The sequence below is a fragment of the Chinchilla lanigera genome, unplaced genomic scaffold (genome assembly GCF_000276665.1).
Source record: "Chinchilla lanigera isolate Chin_1 unplaced genomic scaffold, ChiLan1.0 scaffold00052, whole genome shotgun sequence".
Classification (NCBI taxonomy): Eukaryota; Metazoa; Chordata; class Mammalia; order Rodentia; family Chinchillidae; genus Chinchilla; species Chinchilla lanigera.
Window position 1 is genome coordinate 10,049,154 of NW_004955453.1, and position 27,326 is coordinate 10,076,479.

The 27,326-nt window shown below is 43.8% G+C and overlaps 1 protein-coding gene across 1 annotated transcript; it reads left to right on the top strand.

Annotated features, from left to right (window-relative positions):
• The first annotated feature begins 668 nt into the window (after positions 1-668).
• On the top strand, positions 669-27,002 carry Serpine2 (serpin peptidase inhibitor, clade E (nexin, plasminogen activator inhibitor type 1), member 2). The gene is made up of 8 exons (XM_005395484.2): positions 669-949; positions 3,498-3,725; positions 8,485-8,682; positions 18,112-18,310; positions 20,014-20,114; positions 22,363-22,449; positions 25,335-25,418; positions 26,268-27,002. Exons 1-8 carry the CDS (start codon positions 691-693, stop codon positions 26,303-26,305), a joined length of 1,194 nt encoding a protein of 397 aa, XP_005395541.1. The 5' UTR covers positions 669-690; the 3' UTR covers positions 26,306-27,002.
• The last annotated feature ends 324 nt before the right edge of the window (positions 27,003-27,326 follow it).

Genomic DNA, 27,326 nt, shown 5'->3' on the forward strand with positions numbered 1-27,326 from the left:
GCTTTATTGGGGCCCTCGGAAGGAAATAAATCCTCACTCTGTAGCCACACTGGCGCCTGGCGTGACACATTTGTTTCTCTTTGGGATCTTTGTCCTGCTGTCCCTGTGCCTCCCATACCACTCCCTCACCGAAGTGTGGCTACCTTCCTCACTCAGATCTCCCTGACCACCCTCCCCAGAGGACCTACACCTGGCCCTCTTCTCACCCACTTCACTCCGCTTTATCGGGGCCTTCATCCCGCCCTGAAATCCCTTGAGTGCTTGCTGGTTTATTGCTGTCTCCCTTCCAGAATAGAAACTCCATGAGGGCAGGGTGTTGCCCACCTTATTACTACCGTTGGAGTCCCAGCCTGTAAGATATGGCCTTGGCATGCAGTAGGCCCTTCATAATATTGGTTTAAGTGAACAGAGGGTAGATATGAGAATTAAATCATGATTTTAATATAGTTCCTGGTATGTAGTGAAGACTCAAGAAAGGGAGCTTCCTACCTCTCCCCATTTGCCTATGCTTGTGTGCTGAAAACTGATTTAATCTACACTGCGCCATCCTGTATGCCTTAGAATGGCGTTACACTGAGTACAGTACGCCCTACCTAGTTGAAGACAGAGTAGTCCTCCCTCTGTGTTCATTGAAGTTTAATGCAAATATGTTTTCTGTGCTCTTTCAGGCCATCCCTGCTGGAAGGAACCATGAATTGGCACTTTCCCTTTTTCCTCTTGACCACAGTGACTCTGCCCTCCCTGTGCTCCCAGTTCAACCCACTGTCTCTCGAAGAATTAGGCTCCGACACCGGGATCCAGGTTTTCAATCAGATCGTCAAATCTCGGCCTCATGACAATGTCGTTGTGTCCCCTCATGGGATTGCATCTGTCCTGGGGATGCTGCAGCTGGGAGCTGACGGCCGGACGAAGAAGCAGCTCACTACGGTGATGCGATACGGCGTGAATGGTGCGTGTGTTCCCTGCGCTTGAGTCCCCTGCCACAGCCCTGCCTTGGGAGGGTCACTGCTTGGTGATCGATTATAGCCCAAGAAGCAGGGCGCCCAGGAGGAGCAGTGCTGGTGCAGTAGGGCTTAGGGTCAGTCTCTCTTCTAAAGGGAAAATTCCAAGGTGCCAGAAGTTAGAGGACGTGGACTCTTGACTCTATTCTGTAGCTTTGGGCTTTGTGTCAGCCATGGGACCTCTCAGTGTTGCAGTCCCCATCTCTAAAAGGAGAACACTCAATCTCACCCACCTCTGCGGTCTACGCAGCTACAACGCCTTGTGTCACCAGTGTCTTGTGAAATGTGAGGAGGGGCAGTGCAAGGTGTCACATGAATCTGCAGGAGTGACGCCATCACGCACAGGCGTATATGCAAACATGAGAGAAATCAGAACAAGCCATGTAGTTGTGCCCGTGCCTGTGACCCAATGCAGCAACCGCACCAGTGGGGAAAACTGGCCGAAGGACGCATGAGACGTCCCTGTCTGTGGTTTTGAAACTTATCAATCTAAAATAAGCAGCTAAAAACATTTTTTTTTAGTTAAGGCCCAGTGAGAAAGGTTTAGTTTCGTTGAATTACAAGCCTGTCTTTAATCACCAGTTTAGCCACAGAAATATGTGTCTCTTGTTTCCCTTGAGCCTTGGTGCTCTTCCCAGAGTTGTATGCTGCCTGCACTCTGCCAGGTGTAGCCACGATGCAGCAGCCCTGGTTTCTAAACTCTTCTCTGCCAGCAACATGCACGGTGACCTCAGACAAGTCACACCTAGAGCTCAGTTACTTCATGGAAAAGGAGAGCATTTTCCTGCCCTGTTCTCCTGCCTCTGCTGGTTCTAAGAATCCGCCTTGAGCAGGTATTTTAGCTGGGAGAATGAGATGAGACAGAGACGGGGACTGTGTCATGCAGTGCCTCCCACCGCTCTCGCCCGCTTTGACTGTGTGCCTGGCACAGTCTCTGCACCAGGCTGCCAGCACCCCTAGCTGCACCATGCTGTTGACACAGCATGAAACTTTTGTGTGAGTTTGCAGTTTGCTCACCTGTTGGAAGCGAGGAAGGGCTAAATTCTTGGAACACCCTGTTCTGCCCCTTGCTTGGAAATTCAGAAGCTCCTGATGATTTGTGACTTCATAGTGAATCACTGCTGAAGTCTGCAGGCTTTGCTAGTACAATCCAGGCTCTGTTAGCCAGAGCAGCTCTGAAATAGCAACTGGGTTTTTGTTTATTGTTTGCATGCTGAGCTACGTTGATTTTAAGTCCTTATTTCTGAAGATGTTGTGAGAGTGGCCCGTTGGCCACCAAATCCTTTTCTTCCTCCAGAATCATTAGTGGTCAGAGGCAGAATGTGACTTGAGTGTGAATCACTGACATTCAGATCTGTGACAGACTGATCTCACAGGCTGCCACAGGGGCTCGGCCTCTGAGCCCACACAGCTCCCGCTGCGGGAGGAGGCCAGTCGGTTTGGAAAGGTGAAGATCTGCCCTGACCTTTTCTCCTTGGGAAGCACCGGGGCTTATGGTGGAAGCCCTGCTAAAAGGCGCTAGCCCTTGACCTTGGAGTGTCCTTCAGCCTCTGGGCTGCCCCACAGGATGGTGAGGATGGCGAGAAGGATGGCCGTGTAGTTCTCCCCAAGGGCTCCTTTGTATCTAAACCCCGCTTTGTGGGCCACAGGAAGATCTTCGCCTGCCCTTATTGAAGACGTCTGAGGAAGACACATGTCCAGAGTGACAAGTAGGCTCTTCAGCCAACCGCCAAGGTGACTCCAGCAGAATGTTTAAGGACAGTGTCATTTTGAAAAAACCCCAGCGATTAGGAAGGATCTGTAATTCAGCTCTCTGTAGAAACATATTTCATCCTTATGACTTATTTTTCTCTTTTTCATACTGCAAAACTAAATGGAGCATGTATGAATGGCTTGTATAAAATAAAGCTTATGTTGCCATAAAATTAATTTCTTTATTCTTTTGAGCTGAATATCAAGTAAAAATCACATTGTTCTGGTTGGTGGCACATGGCAATTTTTATTAGTTTTTCTAATGCTCCTTTTGTTCATTTTTTTCCTCAAACAGAAAAAAGCTAATCACATTGTTAAATCCTTGGCAGGAAAGGAAATAGTGCTTAAGACTGTTGGACAAGAAAGAAAATGCACTAGAAGTTCCCTTTGATTTATTCCGTATGGCTACAGAGTCAAGGCACATCCCAGCATTCCTACTAACCTGATGCCGAGAATGGCTTCCAAGAGCATGTGGTCTACACTGGGAAGGTGCTGGGGTGATCCTGATATGCCTGTTTCAATCCAGAAGCACAGCTGATTTTAGGAGCTTTCCTAGTTTATTTTAGCCCTACCTGCCTTTCCTAAGGAAAGAGGCCTCTCTCCAGAGAAAGCAGAAGACTGAGTCTCTTGCTACACAAACTTCTCTTGCTTACATGGTTCTTATTTGCTATACTATGAAGGGTTTTTTTAGAAAACCCTTCTAAATCCTTATATAAACACTGCTGATTTCCAATTTCTCTTTAGGAGTTGGGAAAGTGTTGAAGAAGATCAACAAAGCCATCGTCTCCAAGAAGAATAAGGACATTGTGACAGTGGCAAACGCCGTGTTTGTGAAGAACGGCTTCAAGATGGAAGTGCCCTTTATGACGAGGAACAAAGACGTGTTCCAGTGCGAGGTGCGGAACGTGAACTTCGGAGACCCTGTCTCTGCCTGCGACTCCATCAATACGTGGGTTAAAAACGAAACCAGGGGTGAGTGCTGCGGCATCTTGTATGAATTCGGGTTCGGTGAATGAAGGTGTGAGTGAGACTCAGAGGTGGGCTGTCATCTTCCCCGTCTTTCCCTGCCGGCCCAAAGACCCCTGCCTGCTGCCTCTCCTTCTTGCTGGCCCTTGGGGTGTCTTCTCCCTGCAGCGAGGGAGAGAGGCAGACACAGTCTCTGTAGCTCACTCTTCCCCTGCCTTGTCACATCTCCAGAGTTCTGGCCCACAGGCTCTCCTTTGCTTTGAAGGTTTCCTTGCTCATCCCTTCCTGCTACTGTACCTGTTGTTTCTGTGGCCTGGAGCATCTTTCTCATCCTCCCAAAGGGTTTATCTTTCCACCTTTAAACCTCTTGATTTTGCCTTTGCCGAGCTGTGGGTGCCCCCTCATTCATTATATTTGGCCTGTGATTACCTCCTGCAGGCCTCACTATGAAAGCACTTTCCACACTGCGTAATGACTGCTTGCTTAGGCGCCTCTTCTCATTAAAAGGCGGAGATGTCTAACGTCGGCAGTTTAAACCTGTTGATTTGTAAACCAGACATATCGGTGGAAAGCTCAGGAGGGGCTGAGGTGTAGAACAGACCAAAGCCAAGGCTGGCGGGACAGACTGGCAGGCTGTTTCCATAGAAGGGACAAATAGAGGCACAAGAATGGGAGCAGCGAGATTGGACAGGAAGAAGCCAAAAGGCAAACCTTGGGCAAGGCCGGCCTTTGCAGCACGCCTGGTCCCCGTGCATCAGAGAGACCTGGGTGTGTTGAAAATGCAGATCCTGGGCCCCAACCTACTGAGTCAGAATCTCAGAGCAGGGGCTGGTAGCCTGCAGTCCGTCTCCACCACCCACCCCTTACAGACATACAACACTCACGAAGGAGTGAGAAGCACAGGGGACTGCTGGTCAGGTGGAGGAAGAATGCGCAGGGAGGGTAGGGGAGTCCAGCGCTATGGTAAATCCATAGCCTCCCTTCTCGATTGGTGTCCAATCCAGTTCCCTTCCTGAAACGATGCCCTGAGCTGAAGACAGAGGTGTGAGTGTTCTGTGGAGTCTGCTGGGCAGTTTGCTGCAGGCTGTAGGCTGGGAAGAGTGGTTGTCAGTGAATGCATTCAGGACTAAGTTCATGCTTTTGCCTCTGGCTCCTGACTGTGCGATAGCATTGCACCTGCTGCCCACTATTCTGCAGAGGGCCATGTGTAGACCACGTAAGTGTACCACCTGATGGCGCTTTTCCATCCATCAGACTCAGCCCCATCTTTTAAAGAATAGTCTGGGCTATCCTAAAATGAAATTCACTGATCATATACCCTGTACACAGATACAGATTTTTGAAAAAATTAGCCCAATACCAACCTGTAATACAAGGGAACAGAGAAATAATTGATATAGGTAGTTCAATAGCTAAACCTTTGGGTACAATGACACAAGAATAAAAAAGAAAACACAACTACACAGGAATGCAAAAGAAAATATTCTTAAAGTAACTGAATGGATGGCTACAAAAGCAGCTGAGGCATGTATGTTACACTGGTGATATCAAAAGCATAAACCGTGTTACCATTGCTGATGCAAATTTTTCTACGGTAGTGCAAAACTCTTGATAAATTGCTAAAAAAAATAAATTATGGGCTTTAGCGATCTTCAGGTTAGTCACATTCCTAGAAAATCTAGCATATGAGAAAAGTCTGTTTGAAAAAAATATATACACATATAGTTTGTGTTTAAACTTGAAACAAGGAGTGAAGTTCTGGACTGATACAATTGTAAGCAAGTTTCCCCACTAAACATGAATATCTGGTGGGACATTCAAAAATTATGCAAGAACCAGGATAGTTCTTCACTGTGTGGGACCGTTTTGAATGTGGCTGGACATGTAGCATCTCTGGCTGCTGCCCACTCAACCAAAAACCCACCCACAATTTCCCCAGCAATCTGCGTCTAAAAGATTGCCAAGCTGGCCCTGTGGAGACGATCTTTCCATCCATGCAGAGAAGGAGCCAATCATGCAGGCCCTGGCAGCCCACTAATGGTGAGCCTGACCTGCCCGCTTCTCCTGGTCCCTGTGTGCCAGCCACGTGGGCTCCTCCTGCTCCCCTCGCTTGCTACCCTTTCTCCTGTCACAGGCCTGACATGTGCATCCAGCAGCCTGGAATGTTTTCTCGTGGCAGTGCCAGCTCCTTGCTATGCTATCACCAGTGGCATTGTAGGTCCTGACTTGGAAGCCCAGTTCTGCCACTCACCAGCTGTTTACATTGAGCAAGTTACTTAACCTCCCTGTGTCTCAGTGTTGTCATCTGTAAAATGGAGATATACTAATAATGGTACCTATTTGATTAACCATAACAAGGTGAGAACTGTGATGAGGATATGAACAGTCCATGTGAATCATTTAGCAGAGGGCCTAGCACTTGGGAAATGTTCAAGAAGTGTTTAGCTTAGTGGTGCACTCCTGTGATCCCAGCCACTGGGGATGCTGAGGCAGGAGGGTTTTGAGTTGGAGGCCCACCTGGGAAATTTAGCAAGACTTTGTCTCAAAATAAAAAGGGCTAGGGGTGTATCTCAATGGAGGAGCACTCCTGAATTCAATCCCCAGTACCAAAAAGAAAAGAAATACTGCAAGCTGTTTTGATAGCTCAAGTAAAGCTTCCTCAAGGACTGCATCTACCCCAGACCTCACTGGCTAAACCAGATCCCACTTGCATTTGTCCTCACAGCTTGGAGCATTCTAACTCTGAGCTACTGGTTAAAATTGCAGCTCTGCACCTTTCCTTTATGGCAGCCTCCACCTCTGTCTCACTGAGGGCAGGGCACAGCCTATTTTCTTATTTACAGATGTCCCTGAGATGTGGTAGCCATGCAGGTATTCAAGTATGGACAGACGGAAGGGTGACAGAGGTACACTGCGGCAGTGCCTCGTGGCAGGCAGCCTGTGTGGCTTCTTGCCTCTAAACTATGCATGTCTTACCTTTTCCTCCTTAGCTTTTCTTTTCCTCTGTTTAATCATGCCCCTTTATTACACATCTGGCCTGAAAGCAGCCTTGGAGGCATTGTTTACCTCTGCACACAGGGCGGAGGTCGTCTCCTCTGACATTTATTGAGCACTAACTGTCTGCTTCACTTAGGCCTAGAGAAAACAACTGGCAGAGCCCTTGCCCTAGTGCCGTTTGGTCTGGCTGAGAGAGATGCTGAAGTTGACTGGGATAAATATCGCAGTGTTGTGGTGGTGCTTACCCTTGAGCTCTGGGGAAAGCAGAAGAAGAGTCATCTCCTATGAGCAGGGAGGAGGAAGTCAGAGGAGGCTAACAGGTGGACAGAGAGAGGACCCTGGGGCTTATCCTAAAGGAAGTGGCAACGGGACTGGGTAATGGTCCCAACAGAGGGAAGAGCGACATTTTCTGCTGGGAACCAACACTAGGGAGCTCACTGTTGGAGGAGCTTCAGGTCCCACTTCTGTCCCGAGGATGTGGTCTGCAGAGGTCAGCCTTGCACTGCAGTGAATGATGGCTCTTTACATGCCATTGACGCTTTCCCTCCAGGCCCTGATTTAGGGAGGCGTTGGTGCCCCCTTGTGGAAGTAACAAGCTGGGATGATACAGTCTGAGCACACTGTGGATCAGGACAACTTCCCTGTGTTTATTTTTCGTGACTCTTGTCAGCATGCTCTAGGACTCTCACGAGCACCCTTTAGGAGGTCTTCATGCTCTCTCTGCTGAATTAGACATTCTGGCTTCTGCAGCAGCTGTTAATTTTAATCTCAACATTTGAAGTATTATAAATAGTAATCTATGTTATGCATAGATTTATATGTATGCGTGTATACGCATTGAGATATATAAGTTCAATGAACTAATTTTAATAGATTTGTATGTCAACACACACACACACACACACACACACACACACACACTGCCAAATCTCTAAAGATTAAGCAGAAGGAACTCAAATATTACCCAGAATCTCAACCACCTACAGCCCTTCAGGAAGACTTTGTGAGCATCCTGAGATAAAAAGAGTTTTGTTTGCTTCTTCGTTCCTGACTCCAGTAAGATAGACCATCCCTGACACCTCAAGAAGAACGTTTTCCTTCCAAGTTAGGAGTTCCTTTACGCTGACTCCGTTTCCTCTTATCTCCATACTATTAGGAGCTAGCTTGAGGCCTAACCCATAAATGGAGACACCAGTGTTCAGTGTCAGTCCTTCTATGAATAGTTGTGAGGTCTGTGATAACCCAAGATTCCAAGCTAATCCTCAGCGTTCCTGAAATTAACCACTTACCCTGATCACATCGCACAGGCTGAAGTGTTCAGTTTTGATTGTAGTTAAATCAACCCAATGGTTAGAAACAAAGCAAAACAAAAGCTGTTTATCTTGTGGAAGCAGCAGTGGTAACACGGTAGTTATCGGTAAAAATAGGGACAATAATCATTATTTAGACACAGCTTATTCGGATGAGTAAACTTTCCTAAGACAAGGAGCATAGAGGGAATCAGCTGTAACAGCTTGATTCTAAGTTTGAAAACCCTAAGTAGGAGATCACTACTATCTTTTCCTTTCTCTGATTTTTAACTTGGTTTCCATTTTTCCTTGAAAACTTTAAATTCACGCAAGAAAAATATGAGGAAGTATAAAAGGGTATTTTAACAAGTTCTTTTAAAACTCCATAATTGTTTTTCCCCCTGCCTGACCACTGCTGTCTGTCCCCAACTCGGCCCCCAGGCCTGAGGTCTTTCCTTGTTTGTGCTTTGGCTTCGCAGGCATGATCGACCATCTGCTGTCCCCGGATCTCATCGACAGCGGGTTTACCAGGCTGGTTCTCGTCAATGCAGTTTACTTTAAGGGCTTGTGGAAATCGCGGTTTCAACCTGAGAACACCAAGAAGCGGACTTTTGTGGCAGCTGATGGGAAATCCTACCAAGTGCCCATGCTGGCCCAGCTGTCTGTGTTCCGTTGTGGTAAGTTCCCGCCGGGCTGTGCCTCTTCTAGAATGTGCAGGGGGCCGAAAGGTCCGTGGGTGCTTTGACTTCACTGAAAAGCAGATCTTCCTATCTTTTAAAAATATAGGGAGAAGGGTGGGGTAATAGGAGTTGGGACTTTTTAAAAGCACTTAGTAGTCTTCATGTTATATGTAGAGGTTATGTGTTAAAACACAACGTATGCAGGCCTTTTTAGATGAAAAGGTAATTCATGAAATAAGTATAAATGGCCATGAAATATGAAAGCATTATTCATACACCATTAACAATCTTACGTTGCCGAATTAAAAATAAAAGTAAAAATTAAATTTATTGCTCCCTTATTAGATTAGCAAACATTAGGAAGACTGTTAGAGCCCAGTGTGGCTCTGGAAGAGGTGGAAGGTGCCCTGCAGCCCAGCTGGTGGCAGGTACCTGTGGTCTCTAGGATTTCCTTAGTGCTTGTGTCAGCATCTCACTCCAGGGAATTTATAATCTCACACTAACAAATAAATAGAAGCCAGGTCCAAAAATAGGGTCAACCTTGTGCATTTGCAGGTTCTGTATCTTTTTGATTCAACCAACCTTGGATTGAAAATATTTTTTTTGAAAATATTATTAAATTGCATTTACAGACCTTTTTTCTTGTCATTATTCCCTAAACAAGATAGTATGAGAATATGAGCACTATTTACAACATTTCATCATATTGTTAGTAATCTAGAAGGGATTTAAGGTACAGTACGTGGGAGGAGATATGTAGGTTATATGCAACTATTTCATCATTTTATGTAAGGGACTTGAGCGTGTGTGGGTTTTGGTATCCTTGGGGATTGTGGAAGCAATCCCCCATAGAAACTGATAGATGACTGCATAATGGAACATAAGTGATAATTAGATGTATATTTACATAAATAGAAAGATTATACAATATATGGTTGGTTTCAGAGAACAAGTTATAAAACAGCAGACGCTGAGTAATCTTACGCCAGATAGTTTCTGCATAGAAAGATGTCTTGGAGGAGGTTCACAATGGTATGATTTCAGATAATTTTTTTTTTATCTCAGATAAATTTTGCACTATTTGAAATTGTGAGCCAGGGATATAGCTCAGTGACAGCACCTGTCTGGCAAGCGCAAGGTCCTGAGTTCAATTCTGGGTACCAAAAAGAAAGAATCTTTGAAATTGTATCACTTTTACAGTCAGAAAAAAAGAAAATCACCAACACCAGCATCCCTCCATGGCATAGGTGACTATATCCTATGTGGCCTGAATCTCGCTTCATTAAAGCATTCTTGATCCAATTCACTCTTTTTTCCCCCTCTGTAAGTTAGGATTTTTGTGTCTATGCTACACCCCGATGGGTGGGTCCCAAATATTCCCTTTGTGTATTCAGTACACGTGGCCTCCAAACAGGTGAACATGTGGCCAGATGCCAGCAGCTGAAATTCAGGAATGGCTCACACAGGGCATAGTCAGTGATCTGTTTCCTTCTTCCTTATGCACTGTCAGCCAAGTTTCTGGGAAAAAATGTGCTAAACCTTTCAGTTGATTGATGTTCTTTAAAATATAGTATGTACTTACCTGGGGATGTTGGTGCATGTCTAGTACCAGCACTCTGGGAGGCTGAGATGGCAGGATCCCAAGTTCGAGCCCAGCCTGGGCAACATAGCAAGACCCTGTCTCAAAATAAATTAGACTTGCGTGTGTAAACATTGTATTGTCTCCCTAGTGTAAGAAGCTGAAACAGTAAATAAAATCCAAAAGGTACAATAGATATTGTGAGAATGAAAGAAATTGCCCAAAAGAAAAGAACAACTGGGATGGGGGAAAGGAGAAAAGAAAAAAAGAAGGAAGAGAAAAATATATATATGCAAGATAGCTAAGATAGTTGTACGACTGATTTCTGTTGGTTTATTGAAAGGAACAGTTGATGTTTAATTGTTTGAACAATTTTGCATGCCTATATCTGGTAATCTACTTCAAAGTAACTACTTTGAAGATAACAGTATATAGCAATATAACAACCATTGTTAATTTCTTATTTGTTTTGAAATTTTGTATAGTTTTATTTTTTATTTTTTTAGTCTTTAAAATAAAAAAAATTTTTTTTTTAATTTTTAAAAAAAGGTTGGCCCTTAGTGTAAAGGTCCCAGGTTCAGTCTCCAGTACCACAAATAATAATTTAAAAGCCCCAGGGGAGGGTATTGTCCCAAACTAACTGAGCGCAATAACTAGCTCCTTTTGCCTGAGAGTCTTTTCCTATTTCCACTCACACCAGACCTCCCCGTTCTGAGCACGCTGCCCATGAGCGCGTCACTGTAGGCCTGGCACCACCACCAGCACGTATCCTCGCAGTGCTGTTTTATTTTAGCTCCGTGTTTTGTACACACCCTGCATCTATACAAAAATAAAAAGTTCTCCCTTACTATATGTTTGTTTCTATTGCTGAAAAAATTTTCAAGATTAAAATACAAAGGTTCCCTAGACATTCTGATGAAAGATTAAAACTTTTTTCATAGGACTATATCATTTCCTTTCCCAGAGAAGTACATGTCCAGGTAGCTGTTCAATTCAGAGCTGACCTGTCTGAAAGAGAGGGAGACAGACAGAGACAGACACACAAAAAAAGTATTCTGATTCATCAGAGCACAAACTGGACAGAAGCAGGGAGCACGTGCCAGGTGTCTTCCCCTTGCCTTCCTGGTTCTTGCCCTCTCTTCTGTGCCTCCTCTTACCCTGTCTGAGCTCCCACAAGGCTGCCCCGGTAAGGGTGGAGGAGTTCACTTCCCAACACCTCCCTCCTCCGGGATCTCAGCTTCTGCCCTGTGCCCCTGCTGAGGCCAGTAAGGTGCCCACTGTTTGTAGCCCGGGGCAGCGACTGTGACCCTCTCTGCATATCCTCTTGCTTCCCCCACGCTCTGCTTCAGTGACCCAGCTTGCTGGCTCTGCTTCCCCTGCCCACCCCGACTGGTCTGTTAGGAATTCGGGGTGCAGTGAGAACGGCTCCCAGCTGTGGCCCGTTCCGTCGAGGGCGGACGGAGAGCAGGTTGGCTTCATCCTCCTTGCCCCTCTCCCTGTGCTTGCCCTTGGGTTTGTACTGAGTGGCCGGATCGGAACCCAGCTTCTGTTCCAGGGTTGGCAGGGTACGAGGTACTTGGCTCCCAGAGCAGCTTGTCGGCCCCACAGGGCAGGCCTGGCTTGCTGGGGCAGGGAGGCAGGCACAGCCCCACTCCACCAGTTGCCCTGTCTGCCCGCCCGCTGCCCAGCATGACCAGGGCTGCAGTGCCACCTGCCGGACACTTCCTGGGCCTCCGCCAAGCCTCGCTGTTCTTGGCCATTTTGTTGAAACAGTGCCATTCGATGTATCTGCCTCTGTGACTTTCCCCCGGGGTCCCATCGAGATCTGCATGAAGATCACTGGGTAATATTAGGTAGAGAGGATGGGAAATAGAGAAGAAAACCCTTCTGAATTATGCCTCATAAAATATAAGCCGTTCAAGGATAGAAACTTTTCTATTAAAAAAAATAAAGGCTTTAAAATTTTTTTAGTAGGTGTTTGTTTCATGCTCAGTGGAAAATCAACACTACCAGGCTGGGGATGTAGCTCAGTGCTTGCCTAGCATGCACAAGGCCCTAAGTTCAATCCCCAGTACCACCAAAAAGAAAAAAAAAAAAAAATCAAATCAAACACTACAGTGTATAAAGCAGAAAGTAAAAATTATCTTATAATCCCATATCCCTGAACAAAAACTTCTGTGAAATGCTAAATATGTCATATGCAACATTTCTATGAATATGTAAAATATGTCTATGAAGCTTTTCTGCTTAAGATTACATGGAATTTCTGTCCCATAATCCATTTTATTCTTTACCTAGTATGCCATGAAAAACTTTGTCCATTCATGAGGATATACTAGATCATTTTATCAGCTGCATACTATCCAGAATTCCATAGTATTCCATGGTATAAACTTACCTTAATATCCTATGGATGCCCCTTTACTTTTTTCCTATAATAACACTGTGATGAGTATTCTTGCATAAAAAATTGCTAGATAATCATGTCAGGCTTCTAAAGATAATTTGCTGGAATAGGAACCGCTGAGTCAAAGTTGTTGCATATTTGTTTCTATAGTTACAAACTTAGACAGTAGAGACTTTATTTTGAAAAAGACCACAGTCTATACCATACCACCCTGAATGCGCCTGATCTCGTCTGAAAAAGACCACAAAGAATAACCAGACTTCTACTTCCAGCTTTTTTTTCTCCTGTAAGTTTCCAGCTCATAGCTGTCTGTCTACTTGTATTACTTCTCTACTTAGATGTCCATTAAGTTCTAGTTGCCTGGACTGAAGGTATTCTTGACCTTGTCTGTCTCAGTAGTGCCCCCATTGGCCATCTCTGCCAGGCTGTCTTGGACTCTGTAGAAAACTACCTATTGCAGACCTATTTGGTTTTCTTTTTTTTCAAAACATATATTTCAGTTTCCACTAAAGTGTAGTTTGACCAATTTCTTAAGAGCTCAGGAGGCACTTAAATTTATTTTGTAGTAGAAGGTAATTAAAGAGTATGTTATCTGTAAAACTTTCATAATCCTAAATATTAAAAATATTCTCTTTGATTTTACAGTCTCAGAAGAGTCCTTAACATTTTAGTGAGTTTAGTTACATCCTCACTGGTAGGACTTTGGGAATCAGTTTTGCAGAGGGCTTTCCAGGAAAACCAGATTACCTCAAAAGTTCCCCTTCCTGAAAATTCTTGACTCTTCTCCACAGTTTGAACACTTGGCCAATTACTATTCATTGAAATAGTTTGGTAGATCACCAGGTAAGAGGAAAGACTTCTCAGTTCCTGCTCAGAGTGAATGAACCTGATTCACATGTTATACACTGCAGAAATTGCCCTCATGAAAGAGCACACAGTCCACTTTCCCCATGCCGGGGACTGAAGGCCCCTTCAAGGAAAGGGCTCTGGCCCCAGGAGAGGCTCCATGCCCTGACCCAGCCTCCCAAGTACCCTCTACTGCTCCAGAGCAACAAGTGTGGTTTCCCAGGATGGCTTGAGCCCATAAGCAGTGACCTCGCATCCCAGAAGTGAGGGATTCTACAAAGCAGTAGAATCCTTCAGTAGGCAAAGCTTTTGTCATGTGCCAGGCTGCCCTGAGCACTCCATGTGTGTTATCTCACTGGTTTTTGGGTAATTAGGTATTATCATAGCATTTTACAGATGAATAAACTAGGACCTGGAGCTAATTCTGCTCACCAGAGTAACAGAGCTAGGCAGATTTGACTTTGAATCCAGGTCTTACAACTCTACATCTTGTGTTCTTTTGGGGTTTTTTTGTTTTTTTTTGTTTTGTTTTTTTGTGGGGTTTTTTTTTTTGTTTTGTTATGGTACCAGGAATCAAACTTGTGCTGCTGAGCTTTATCCCCAGCCCTAGATCTTATGTTCTTAACATCAGCATTTCTCCTCTGTAATGAGATGCTGTGAATGCACTATGGTAATGACCAGGGAGAAAAGGAGAGTGTTAATGTATCTCCTCGCTCCTCAGGTTACCAAATAAAGCTAAGCATGGGTGTGGACAGGTACATCCTGGGGTGTGGACAGGTACATCCTGGCGACAGTAGTCAGCAGCTACTTTGCAGAAACAAAGTCAGGGAAGTTCAATCAACAAGCAGATGTGAGTGACAGGTGCAGACTGGTTCATGGTTATAGTGTTAATACCCAGTCAAGGATGGGTTAACTAGTGTGTGATGGTGGCACCGCTCACCTGCAACGTGCCCCATCTCCTACTTTTTCATAATTCATAACCTCCAGGCCTTCTTTCCTAACACAGCAGCAAACATTTCTAGAACTAATTAATGCCTCTAGGTCCTTATTCTATGCCCTGGAGCAATAATTTATTAACTGCTTCCCACATTTTACGGTTTCTAAAAATTCATTCTGCCAGCATAGGGACTTGATGTTTTTTTCAAGGATTAAAAGGTTCATTAGGAAGTAATTTTTTTCCCCTCACTTTCCCATTGATTTTTCAGTTCCCACACAGACCATTTTGTTACACAGCCTAAAAGTAAAGATGAAGGATCCTAACTGCAGTTCTTGGGTAACCCCAAGACAAGAGCCAAGGCAGGACATGCTGGGTCCCTGAACAGCCCTGCAGGCCAGAGCAGCACGTGGGAGCAGGAGGGACCCAGCAGCTGTATCAGTTGCAGACGTTTTCTGCAGGAGAAACTGTAGTGTCATCTTGCGGGTGTCGGAAAACTAATAGCTCCACTGTTTTGTACTTTATGGCTAAAAGTGTTTGTTATGTAACAAAGGAAGTTCTCTCTCTCTGTCTTCCTCTCTCCCTCCAACGCCTCCCATGGAGAACTGGCCTGTGGAATTTCCCCACCACACATGCAATGGTCAACAAAAAGAAAAGTCCAGAGACATTCAGGAGAGAAACTTGCTTTGTCTTTTCTCTTTCTTAAGTGTGGTGTCCTTCTGGATCAGTTAGAGAGGAGGAGGGGACAGGCATTCACTGGCCGCCAGCGTGGGCCAGGCCCTGCGAAGGGTCTTCTGTGTTTTCCCTCACTGAGTCATCACACAATGCTATGCGGTCCACACTGTTAACATCCTGACGTCTCCTTTGCAGGCAAGGAGACAGAGGTTAAGTAACTTCACATAGGCAACAGAGTTCATCTAAAGACATGTTAGAATGCACTGCACTTCTAGACATGCTGGTTTTCCATATATCTGGTTGATTTTTGTAGCTCTTTTTATTCCAAGCTTAATTGAAAGGTTTCATACTATCTCCAGGCAGGATTTGGGAAAAACTCTCCCCAGGTTGCCGGTGTGGGTATTACTTTTTCTAGCTCCCTTGGTGTGAGCTGGGCAATAGCTGGCACCCTTCGTGACTGCTTTCACTCACCCTAAGCCAGCCATGCTCAGTTGTGCTGCTTAGGTGTTCTCTTCCTCTGTTCTCTGTTGCCCTAACAAAGCCCCCAAGACCAAGTAATGTATGAAGAATAGAAGTTTGGGCTGGGGATGTAGCGCAGTAGCATAAGTGCTTCCCTGGCAAGCACAAGGTCCTAAGTTCAATTCCCGCTACGAAAGAAAGAAAAGAAAGAAAGAGAGAGAGAGAGAGAGAGAGAGAAAGCTGCATCTGCTCTGCATCTAGCTGGTGAAGGGCTTCCTTGCTGTATCAAAATGTGGTGGAGGCTGGGCACAGTGGCACACCTCTAATCCCCACACTTAGGAGGCTGAGGCAGGAGGATTACAGAATTGTGAATTCGAGTTCAGCCTAAACTATATAGTGAGACTCTGTCTCAAAAAACAAAACAAAACAAAAAAGTGGTGGAGGGCATCACATGGAGAGACAGAGCAAGCAAGCTCCTCTTCTTGTAAAGCCGCTAATGCCATGAGGGGCCCACCCTCACACATCAACAGATAAATTTAGGGATTACATTTGTAACACAGGAATTTCAGAGGGTATTTTCAAACCATAGCATTGCTAAGTATTTTGAATAGAATAAGATCAAATTAGCTTGGGAAACATGGAGATAAATAGAGTTAAACACTTTCTTTGGCTTTGGAGTGCATCCGAGCCTCTACAGTCCCGGTGCAGACTGTGAATCTGCGGGAAGACTCGTGTGTCTATGCTCCCTGGGGCTCCTATGATATGGTGTCTGCTTCGTCTGCTTTGTCTGTGGAGCATCTTGTGGGTAGCATGTGCTCTGGTGTTTTGAGAAAGGCAGGCTTAGATCATCCTCCAATGGTCAACAAAATGAGTATTATAGTAAAATACCTCAAACTTCTAATGCAGCTCAGTGGAGTGTGCAAATAAGGAGTCAGAGTAACAGAGGAGGAGAAAGCCTCTCCTAGCTCTCCACTTTGTAGCCCCGTAAGCGTCCTTCAGCTGGTTACCAAATTTCTCCATCGTAGCCTCCTCCTATAATACAGTTATTGTCACACCTACCTTATGGGTGCTTGTGATTCTGGTTAAGTGGCTGGAGTAGGCCTAAAAAAATGGGAGCTACTTGTTTCCTTCCTTCTCTTCCAAAACACACAGAGGCTTATCCAAAATAAGGATTAGCACAACAAAATTGTACTGTATGTAGGATTCCTGTTTATGAACAGATTTTCGCTGCTCTTGTTACAGAATACCCAAAGAGAATGTAACTGTGTGAGATGATGGATATGTTAATTTATTTCACTATGGTCATTATTTTAGTATTTATATATGTGTATCTGGTAGCCCCATGTTGTATACCTTAAAATGCACAATGCAATTTGTGTTTTAAAAAGCTAAAAGAAAAAAATGATTGCAAGGCAGCTCGAATTCATTCTTTTATTTATGTAAAGGTCAACTTCTTGCTAAGCATTGTATTGTGTCTAATGATCTAGTTACATTCTATTCCACTAAATTAAAATGAAGTTAGTGATGCCCAAAGGCATTCTGTCTGGACTGGAGGAAAAGGATTCTGTACCGTGGAAGGAAGAAATCATTGTCCTTATCTTTGTCCTTGTGAGGAAGCTGTCTGGGGAATAGAAAGGTCCTCCAACTGAATTGCTGACTTCCCTCCGAAGCTCCCCAGTGAGAAGCCAGGGCACATGCTCCATGTGGAGTCACCAAGGATACACTGCATAGAGAGCCCTTCCCAGTCCTTGTCGTGGCCCAGGAAGTTTATATTTGTGATCCCATGGAAAAGTTATTGGAATTTTAGTGAGTTAATTCCAATCTACTACTCCCAGTGCAACCCATGGTGAGAATAAAGACACTAAGGCATATTTGTAGTTGTGGGGAGTCAACGGATCCTAAGTTCAACTATGATAACGGCTATCTAGAATAAAGGCCCTTACCCGGGGCTGAGCCTGGGTTTTATTAATTTGTGAAGAAGGGAGTGGCTTGAGGATGAGTGATTGTGAGAGTGGCGGGAAGTATGTGAGTGCTGTGAGCTGGGCTCAGTAGGAGGCCTGAAATCCCCTTGCAGTATGCAGAGAAAAGGATATGCAGGAAGAGTAAGCTGCATAACACAGCTGCGGTAGTATGTGATGTTTTGGGGTCGGTACTTCAGCTCTGATGTGTAATCTTTTATGCCCTGGGAAGTCATAGCCTCTTATTTCAAGGCTCAATCCTGGCCAATAGTCTGGAGTGCCTCCCTGCATTGCACTCCGGCTCACACATGTTTATTCGGGAGCTAGGGAGGTGGGGAAGCACTGCTCTGTGTCTTTACTTCAAAGAATATGCATGAGCATCTTGGCTGGACTGATCTGCATTGCTTAAAGCCAATTGAGAGGATAAGGAAAAGTTCTACCCAGTTCTGTACATATTAATACATGAAATAGGGCCAGGTTTAGTTAAAATGGAGATAATTGCTCTTCTTTCAAGGAGAGTCTCCCAGGTGGTCCTCCAAAAGACTGAACCTGCCTGTGCTTTCTCCAGGGTCTACAAGCACGCCCAACGACCTGTGGTACAACTTCATCGAGCTGCCCTACCATGGGGAAAGCATCAGCATGCTGATTGCCCTGCCGACTGAGAGCTCCACCCCACTGTCAGCGCTCATCCCCCACATCAGCACCAAGACCATCGACAGCTGGATGAGCACCATGGTGCCCAAGAGGGTGCAGGTGGTCCTGCCCAAGTAAGTGGCCCCTTCCCTGAAGGAGAACAAAGGGTTGTTTGTTTAGTAGTTGGTATGCAGGATGCCTAACTACATGAGACCACAATATGGCACCTGGTGAAGCTTTTATTTTGCAGAAATCACATGGTGGGAATACAAGGCTGATCCTTTCTGAATGTTTTTGTGTATCCCCTCTGCTTCTTGTGCAGTAGGATAATAATAATAAGAAAGGAAAGAAGGCAGTTCTGGTCTCCAGGCCTCTCCATGAGCACAAGCTCGTCATGATCCCATGATGGCTTTTAATAATGATTTGCTTTTATTTTATTTTTCTTGGTTTTTCTCCGATACTGGGAACCGAACTCACGACCTTGCGCTTGCCAGGCAGGCGCTTTTTGCCGCTGAGCTAAATCCCCAGCCCCCATGATGGCTTTTAACATGTCTCACTCTGCTCAAAAAACTGAAAAGCACATGTATGTCATCATACTGTATCAGGGAGCTCCAGGTGTTTTAGTTATTTAAGTTTTCAGAGACCAAACTAGGTAGTAAGTAACTATTTGGGAACCACCCAGGCGGAGGTCTTCTACTTGTGTTTAAGCAGTTTTTCTGTTATGCCCCAAAAGTAAAATATAGATGGAATTTGAGCTGTTAGGACTGAAGCCAAAGAAAAAGCAATCCCAGTGTCTGTGTGAATCCTAATTTCTAATAGGTCAGAGAATGTTTTGCCCAGACTTCTTGAAGAGGCAATGGATATTTTCCCCTTTCTGTGAACTTTCTGACATTACCGTTCTACACTACCCAGAGCATTAAATTACCCAGGCCTTAGCAGTAATGGAGATGGAAAGTTCTAGCTGGAAAGTTCTTTTGGTGCTCTGGTTACTCGGTTAAGTATCACAGTAATACATTTATAATACATATCAGAACTCCCAAGATTTTTTTGTTGTTTTTGTGAAACAAAACAAGCCTTCAAGTGAGCAGTGCTTGATTATAACTGAACGTGATGGTGGTCGTGTAGGCCTCAGTGAAGAACAGGTAAATTGCTGTGACAGGTTGCCTGGGATGAGAATCTTCTCACTTTCTCCTGCTGCTCTGCCACAGGGTGAGATCAAATATAACGACAAGCTTAATAACTGATATATATATACCCCCAAGCCAGTTTGGCCACACATGCAAGAAACTAATTTTATACCCAAATGTAATAGCAGGTCACCCATTCCTAATGCTTGTTCTTGTTTTAACAGTAAAAATGTTTTCAGAATCCCAGCTTATGCTGTCGAGAATATAGCTCCTCTCTTTGTGCCATCTGCAGTTCCAGTAAGGATAGTAAGGATGGTGGTTCCTACAGCAGCCACGAAGGGGACTTTTCAGTTGAATATGGGGGATCTGTAGATATTCCAGGAACTGTTTCCCCCTGAACCTTTACATCAATATAACAGGAAGGGCTCTAGATCTTCTGAGTATTGAAAAGGGCGGCCTGCTGCATGCATGTGGATGGGAATACCCATATTTGTCGCTGTGTACTGTTCTGCTCCTTTGCCAGCCTAATGAGAGAGGAGGTGTTCTCTGCTTACCTGGTATTTAAATTTAGGATTAAAAGTCAAGGTGTAGTTCTGACTGTTCAAATCGTACGTTAGAAGATTCCATGTGTAAACAGGTACTGATTAGATCATTTTGTATCATTTAAAGCCTTGTGATCACTTCCCTCCCATTTTTCTACTTTTGTGCAGGTTCACAGCTGTGGCACAAACAGATCTGAAGGAGCCGCTGAAAGTTCTTGGCATTACGGAGATGTTTGATCCATCAAAGGCCAATTTTGCAAAAATAACAAGTATGTCCAATGTGCAACTTATACTTAAAGAAAATGTTTCAAACTGAGTCTGATTTGTTCATAGAGAAAAGATGAGAATTAAGCCAGACATGGTGGTGCTGTATGCCTCTACTCCTAGCCATTCAGGAGGCTGAGTCAGGAGAATTGCAACTTCGAAGCCAGCGTGGGCAACTGACCAAGATCCTGTCTGAAAATAAAGTAAAAAAGAGGGTGGAGATGTAGTCCAGTGTTAGCATACTTGCCTCACATGTGCAAGGCCTTCAGTTCAATCCCTAGTACCAGAAAAAAAGAAACAGAATTAGAAATGTGTTACCCTAAAACTGTCCAAGTTTGAATTTGATGTATCACCAAATCGTGCTACCGACCTTTACCACTTACATCAGCATGTGTCACTCATGCCTACATTTCCTGTGTTGGTTTCAGGCAAAGTCTCAGAGACTGCTCAGTTAAAGAAATATTTCGTATACCACTTCTTTAACTAGAAGTTTTGCTGTTGATTACATATTAGCCACTCTTTGCTTTTCAAATGCAAACCTTTTCCTTAAGTTTGAAAGAAACCAAGATTTTTGAGCTCTCCAGTACTTCCACCAAACAACATTATAGGGATGCAGTGCAGATATGCATTTTGCAGTTGATACCCGTTAATCAGGAATAACACAAATTCAAACAAGTCTGATTAGAATTCCCCTTTGCCAAAGCAACAGTGACATCCCTGGCATCATGTGGCCTTCATTTGCCAGTCTGTGTCACCTTTTCTAGAGTTTATATTTGAATGGCCAGTTCTTTGGCATTTGAATTCAGAACACAGTGTCCTCTTTTCAAAGAAAAGCCATGGTTTGAGTGTGAAGTGTATACCAGCTTGTGTTTTTCCCCTTTCCTGGTAAGAAACCAGTTTGTTACTATCTTAGTTACTTCTCTCGTTGCTGAGACAAAATACCTGACACCCAAAGTTAAAAGAGGAAAGCTCTATTTAACTCAGAGTTTTTAGAGGTTTCGGTCCATAAGCGGCTGGCTCTGAGGCAGGGTGCACATGAGAGGGGGAACAGTTTGTGCTGGCAAAAGCAAGAGAAATTAGGGCGATGCCAATCCAGTCAGTGGACAGATCCAGCGATCACCCACCCTTAACCTCAGCGTCCTTCATCCCAGCATTGCACTATAAATTCATCACACACTCTAGATTTGGCCACCTGTGAGAAAACCCTATGACCTTATGAGGCTTTGAGGGGACATCTAGACTCAAACTGTAACAGTTACCTTCCCCAACAAGTGGCACCATCTTGAACATGATCCAGACTGACTCAGGTCTTCATTTCAAAACGATCCTTTGGCCCAGCGAAGCTTGGGAAGCACTGTCGGACCCTCCTCCTCAGATTACCTCCCACAGTAGCCTAAATGCCAGTAACTGGGAATTGCAGATAGGGAGGACCAGATTCTCCCACAGTTTCTTGTTCACCTTACCAATGGCCTGGGCCCTCTGTGTATCTCAGTCACAGCTGGTTGTGTGAAACTCTTCTCACACTCATCACCTTCCCCCACTGCTGTCCTGTGATGTGTGAGGCTGCAGTTGTGAAAAGCCAGCACGTACTCTGCCACTGACTAGCCCTGGGACTCAGGGGAAGATTTCCTAAGTCCGAGCCTCAGTTTTCCCATCTGTAAATGCTGTTTGAAATCCTTTCTGGGCCTGATATTTTGTAATTGAAGACTAATATTCGTTGTCTTGCTTCTTCTGGAAAACCTGGCTTCTTTCAAAGCTCGAAATCCTTTTTTAAAACTCTATACTCTTTGCAAGGCATGGTGGTGCACACCTCCAATCCCAACACTGACTGGGGAGGCTGAGGCAGGAGGATCACCATGAGTTCAAGTCTAACTTGGGCTATATAGTGAGCTCAAGGCCAGGCCAAACTACACAGTGAGATCCTACCTCAAAAACACCAAAAAAACCTCTATACTCTTATTTTTGTAATAAAACTCTGAGTGATCAGAGTTGAACTATAGGCACTAAAACATTTAGGGTCTGGGTCTCCCTCCTAGAAGAGAGTATGGCAGTTTACTTAGCAGAGATCAGAGATCAAATTCCCCATAAGTGACAGCTGCCTGCAGCCTCGTCTCCAGGACTGTCAGAGGTCCCTCCTCCTGACATTTTTTAAGAACTAGAATTTTCCATGGCTTTGCGGTTACTCCCCCAGACAAATGGAGGGTCTATAGGTCAAGTAGAAGACTCATTTTATTTTTTTTTTTCTGCAAACAGGATCAGAGAACCTTCATGTTTCTCAAATCTTGCAAAAAGCAAAAATCGAAGTCAGTGAAGATGGAACCAAAGCTTCTGCAGCGACAAGTATGTGGTGGGGGTCGCAGGGCAGGGCTGGTTGATTCTTGCAGGGAAGCAGACTCACTGTGGTTCATTTGGCAGTTTAGCGAACAGCCGCAAGGCCCTGTGTCCAAACAGGCTCCGTGAGCTGTCCCTTAGGAAATGATAGAGGCTATGGGTTGACTGCGTCTTCCATTCTCTCTTTGTAAGCAAAAGAAATTCCTGCAGGATGGCAATCAGCCAACTTCCAAAACGACCCACACAGCCTGCATTTCAGCTTTGCAGTCCATACTGTTGCCGTTACAACTTCTCAAGTCTCTCTTGCACGCTTACAGCGTGCAAGCAGCCATAGATAATTCAAGTGAATGGGTGTGGCTGTGTTTCAAAGAATTTCATTCACACAAACAGCACTGAGTCCTGTGGACTCAGCCTAAGGATGGTAACTTGCTGGCCCCTCCTCTCAGAAGGATGAGGCACATTTGGGCTTCTTATTGGCAAAAAAGACCCATGTTCAAATTGAAACATAAAATAACCAAGTACTTATAGGAAAATAGCCAATAAGATGTCTTTGGGACAAAGGGAAAAAGTAGTGAGCATCTGTCGCTCTGCGGCGGGATTGCTTTGCTACTTCTGTGATAATTAGAACAGCTACATCTGCTTTCTCCTCAGTGACTTAGATAGTGCAAGAGAAAATAGAATAATCTTAAGTTTCCCCCTAATTATCCATATGAGACTGGATGAAAAGATCTGGCCAAAATCCATAAGCTCATAAAGTAAAGAACATAGCTTTACTTTCAGCTGGGTCAAATACTTCTGGTCATTAAAAAATACCATTTAAAGTCTCCATAGACACTTTATTTCCTTTCTCAAATTAAAAAAATTCTTTATTCATTTAAAATAGCATTAAAGACTCAGGAGGCTGAGGCAGGAGGATCATTGCAAGTTTGAGACCAGCCTGGGCTATGAAGTGAGCTCAAGGCCAGCCTGAACTGCATAGTGAGACTCTGTCTCAAAAAGACCAAAAATAAATAAATAAATAAATAACATCTATCTATCTATCTATCTATATATAGCATTAAATGAAGACCTAGAATAAGAGACTTAGAATTTTTAAGGTGACCTTTGTCCTTTCTAGGTGATTGCAAGTGACATCTAAACTTTGCCAAAGTTATTGACCAGTTTTGCCAACTATAATAATCATGAGGACCTGCTGTACAATTTGGGGGTCCCTGCGCAAAATGAACACATAGATCCCCTTGTTTAAAATACACTAAGAGGGGCAGTCCACACGGGTCCCCTTCTGTCCCTCTCTCGTACAGAAGTTTTCTTTCCCTCAATAAATATGTTCTGCTCTTAAATAAATAAATAAATAAAATGTACTAAGAATTTCAAGCCTGCAACAGCAGAGCAGTAAATGATGTATGGAGCCCAGTGTCGTCACCTGGGTCCTGCTGTATTCATGGGGACAAGCTACCATAGCAGATGCTATATAGATCAGGGACTAAAAAATAGAAATTTATGTTTTCAAGCCCTGGAGGCTAGAACTCCAAGCTCAAGGTGTGCTTGGCAGGTTAGGCTTCTCCCATGGTCTTTCTCTTGTCCTGCAGATGGCGCCTCCTCACTGTGTGTTCACATAGTCTCTCTCTGGGTCTCTACCCCTTCTAGAAGGGACATTACACTTGCTGGATTAGGCTCTTGTTCTTACAACTTCATTTGTCCTTAATAACCTTCAAGTATACTCATATTAGAGAACTGGGAGTTAAACATATGAGTTTGGTGAGGAGTTCATATCACACAGTTCATATCACCTGCTAACTATTCACTATTTGTGGATTTTTAATAACCCTGGGTGGTTTGTGCCAGAGTAAATACAGGTGGTGTTCCCCATTTAACATCAAGCCAAAGTCACTAGGTTTGAAGAAAAGGACGGAGCAATTTCCGCAGGCGTGTGACAGTTGTATACTTGCTCTCCCTTAGGGCCTTGTCATAGGCTTATTAAATGGGAGCCACCATTGGTTAGCATGGCAAAGTAAGGTCAACGACCCATGAGCCTAAAGGAATTTGCTTCCTGAGTCAGATATCTATAGCTGGGCTACTGAGCAGCAACATAATGGAGTAGGCCCAGATGAATGGTCTACGTTCTGGTGCCGAGGAAACCTATACGAGGTGCCAAAGGAAAAGGCAGAGACAAAACAACTGAGAACTGAGCTGGGCCTTGGTCTACAGAAAAGATTTGGAAAGATTAAAAAGGACCAGGGCTATAGAAGGAAGAGTCCAAGAGATGGAGGGACGGGGAGAAAGGGGAAGGTAGTGGCAAAAAAACTAATTACGATGTGTCATGCACATGTACCACCTCCCCACAATGACTGCAATCATTAGATACTATAAGTATGTACCAATAAATAAAAAATAAAAGAACCCAGGGAAACCAGACATGGTGGTGTATGCCTGGAATCCCAACACTTATAGGCTGAGGAAGGAAGATCACAAGTTCAAGGCCAACTTGGACTACACAGCAAGTCCCTATCTTAAAACAAACAAACAACAACAACAAAAAAGGTTACCAGGGCTTCATCAGCACAGCAGATGGTACGCATAAAAAACAGCTAATAGTAGCAGTGAATATGCATTCAGTGTTCACTTAGTGGCAGTCACTATTTTAAATGTTATGTCATTTAATCCTCATAAAAACTCTACAAGTAGGAAGTATGTTAATTAGAGAAGATGGTGCCTTTATTGAATAAATGAAGCAGTCAGTGTAAAGGACCTGACCCATGGTAGGCATTCGGTAAATATTGGCCATTGAGACTGTTACGTGGCACAGAAATGACGGGTGTCCTCAGACGCTAGCAGCTGGCCACCTTGCTGGTCTCATGCTGGGCATGTAACACGTTTTCCCTGTGTTCTTCTAGCTGCGATTCTAATTGCAAGGTCATCGCCTCCGTGGTTTATAGTGGACAGACCTTTTCTATTTTTTATCCGACATAATCCTACGGGTAAGTGATTCTCTCTTCAGTTGTTCGCTGCATGTTAGAATTCACATGGGTGTATGTACATGGCCATAGTTGTATGCAATAGTGTTGCTTTTAATCTCTTTCCCATCTGTCAATCACCTATAACCACCCTCAGCAAAGAGATAGGAAGATCAAAGCTGGGTTTATAGAGTGTGGCTTGATCCTTTAAGTATGGACAGGTTTTAGGTGTGGAGGTGGTGGTGGTTGCTTTTAACATACAGAGAGACCCAACATCCCTTTGGAATACTTTCGACATCTGTCAGTTGTCCTGTATTTTTATAAATATGTGAGTTAAGATTTTTCCAAGAAGCTGCATGTCTTCAACTTTCATTTGCTCACTCTGTCAATATGACCTGAGAACTGTTAATGCAACACAATTTGGCTGACTCTGGCCTGTGTCATCATCTGTAAACTAAAGATAATAATGTCCAGTGATAAAATAGGAGATTATCTTTGTGGAAAGGTAAGCTTCATAGTGATACAGGGTAGGCACTAATAGTTTTAGCTTTTACTGTTATTATAATCAACACTAGGAGGTAGTTCTTCATCCTTTTATCCCACTGCATCTTTAATGTCCTAATCAGTATGCTTTAATGCTTACCTTTAAATTAATTCAAATAAAATAGTCACATTTCAAGCTCTCAGTCATCATGTATGACCACTGGCCCCCACGTTAGACAGGAAAGATAGAACTTTCTACAAGGAGAGAAGTGGCCTATCAAACAGCACAACTGAGAAATCAGTTAAATATGGCTCCTTGCCCTCCCCTTAAATGTAATATTTTTCATCTTATTTTGAAGTATTATTCATTATTTCTTTTTAATTCTCTAGGTGCTGTCTTATTCATGGGGCAGATAAACAAACCCTGAAGAGTAGACAAAAAAAAGCAAAGACTTCTTGCTACGAAGAAAAGACTTTTCTTACATCTTTCATAGTTCTGTTAAATATTTTTGTATGTTGCTTTCATTTTCAAAACTTAGTTCTTAGCAACAGACTCAGTGATGCAAGCTTTCTGTTCTGGGAGAGAAAGGCAAGATGGGTGGACACTGTACTGAGAAACGACTAGAAAGACTTCAAAATGTCTAGAAGATTCTTTAAACTACTGAACGGTTACATAGGTTAACAACCCTCTTGAATATTTGCTGTCTGTCCAGTTCAGGATTTTTGTTTTGTTTTGTTTATATTTGTGGCTTTTTGGAAGAAATTTAATCAGTGTGACAATAAATAAGGACATTTTAGCTTTTACTCTTTTATGGGGAAAAAAAAAAAATGATTTGTCTTTTTAATTCCTTTCCCCCATCTTCATCCAAAGTCTTGACAGCAAGCATTACTTTGGGGGTGAAAATAGCAAAAAACGTCTAGCCTCTTTGTGTGATTTTGTTGTTGCCGTTGTTGTTTTATATAATGCATGTACTCACTAAAATAAAGTTTTAAAAACTAATGTCTTGCTAGGCAAGGTTTGCTGTTGTGCAGTGTGCCTGTCACTACCGGTCTGTACTCTTTGGATTTGCATTTTTGTATTTTGTACAAAGTAAAAATAAAGTGTTATGAGTAGTTAAGAAAAAAGCCATTTCTCTGTTGTTTGAAAATACAACAAAGAAAACAGCCTTCTACAAATACTTCAGCCTCATCTGAGAAGCCCTTGCACATAGGCAAACAGCAGCACATTCAAAGCCACTGGACTTTTTTCTATCCTTTCCTCTAAACCTGAGAAGAAGACACTATTCCTCCCCATGTCTCAGCTTACAGATCTCTTCAAAGGAGTAACTGTTATAGTAATCCTGGGTCTCTCAACTGCCGTTCACGTAAGCGAGAGCTGAGTATTTTCAGCAAAGATAGGGATTTTGTACAATCCAGAAAAAAAAGCTGCCAGAGACTGATATACTGGCA

Coding starts and splice junctions, on each gene's coding strand:
- Serpine2 (XM_005395484.2), top strand. CDS start 691: ATGAATTGGCACTTTCCCTTTTTCCTCTTGACCACAGTGACTCTGCCC. Junction 950..3,497: donor GATGCGATACGGCGTGAATG/GTGCGTGTGTTC, acceptor ATTTCTCTTTAG/GAGTTGGGAAAGTGTTGAAG. Junction 22,450..25,334: donor CAAAGCTTCTGCAGCGACAA/GTATGTGGTGGG, acceptor GTGTTCTTCTAG/CTGCGATTCTAATTGCAAGG.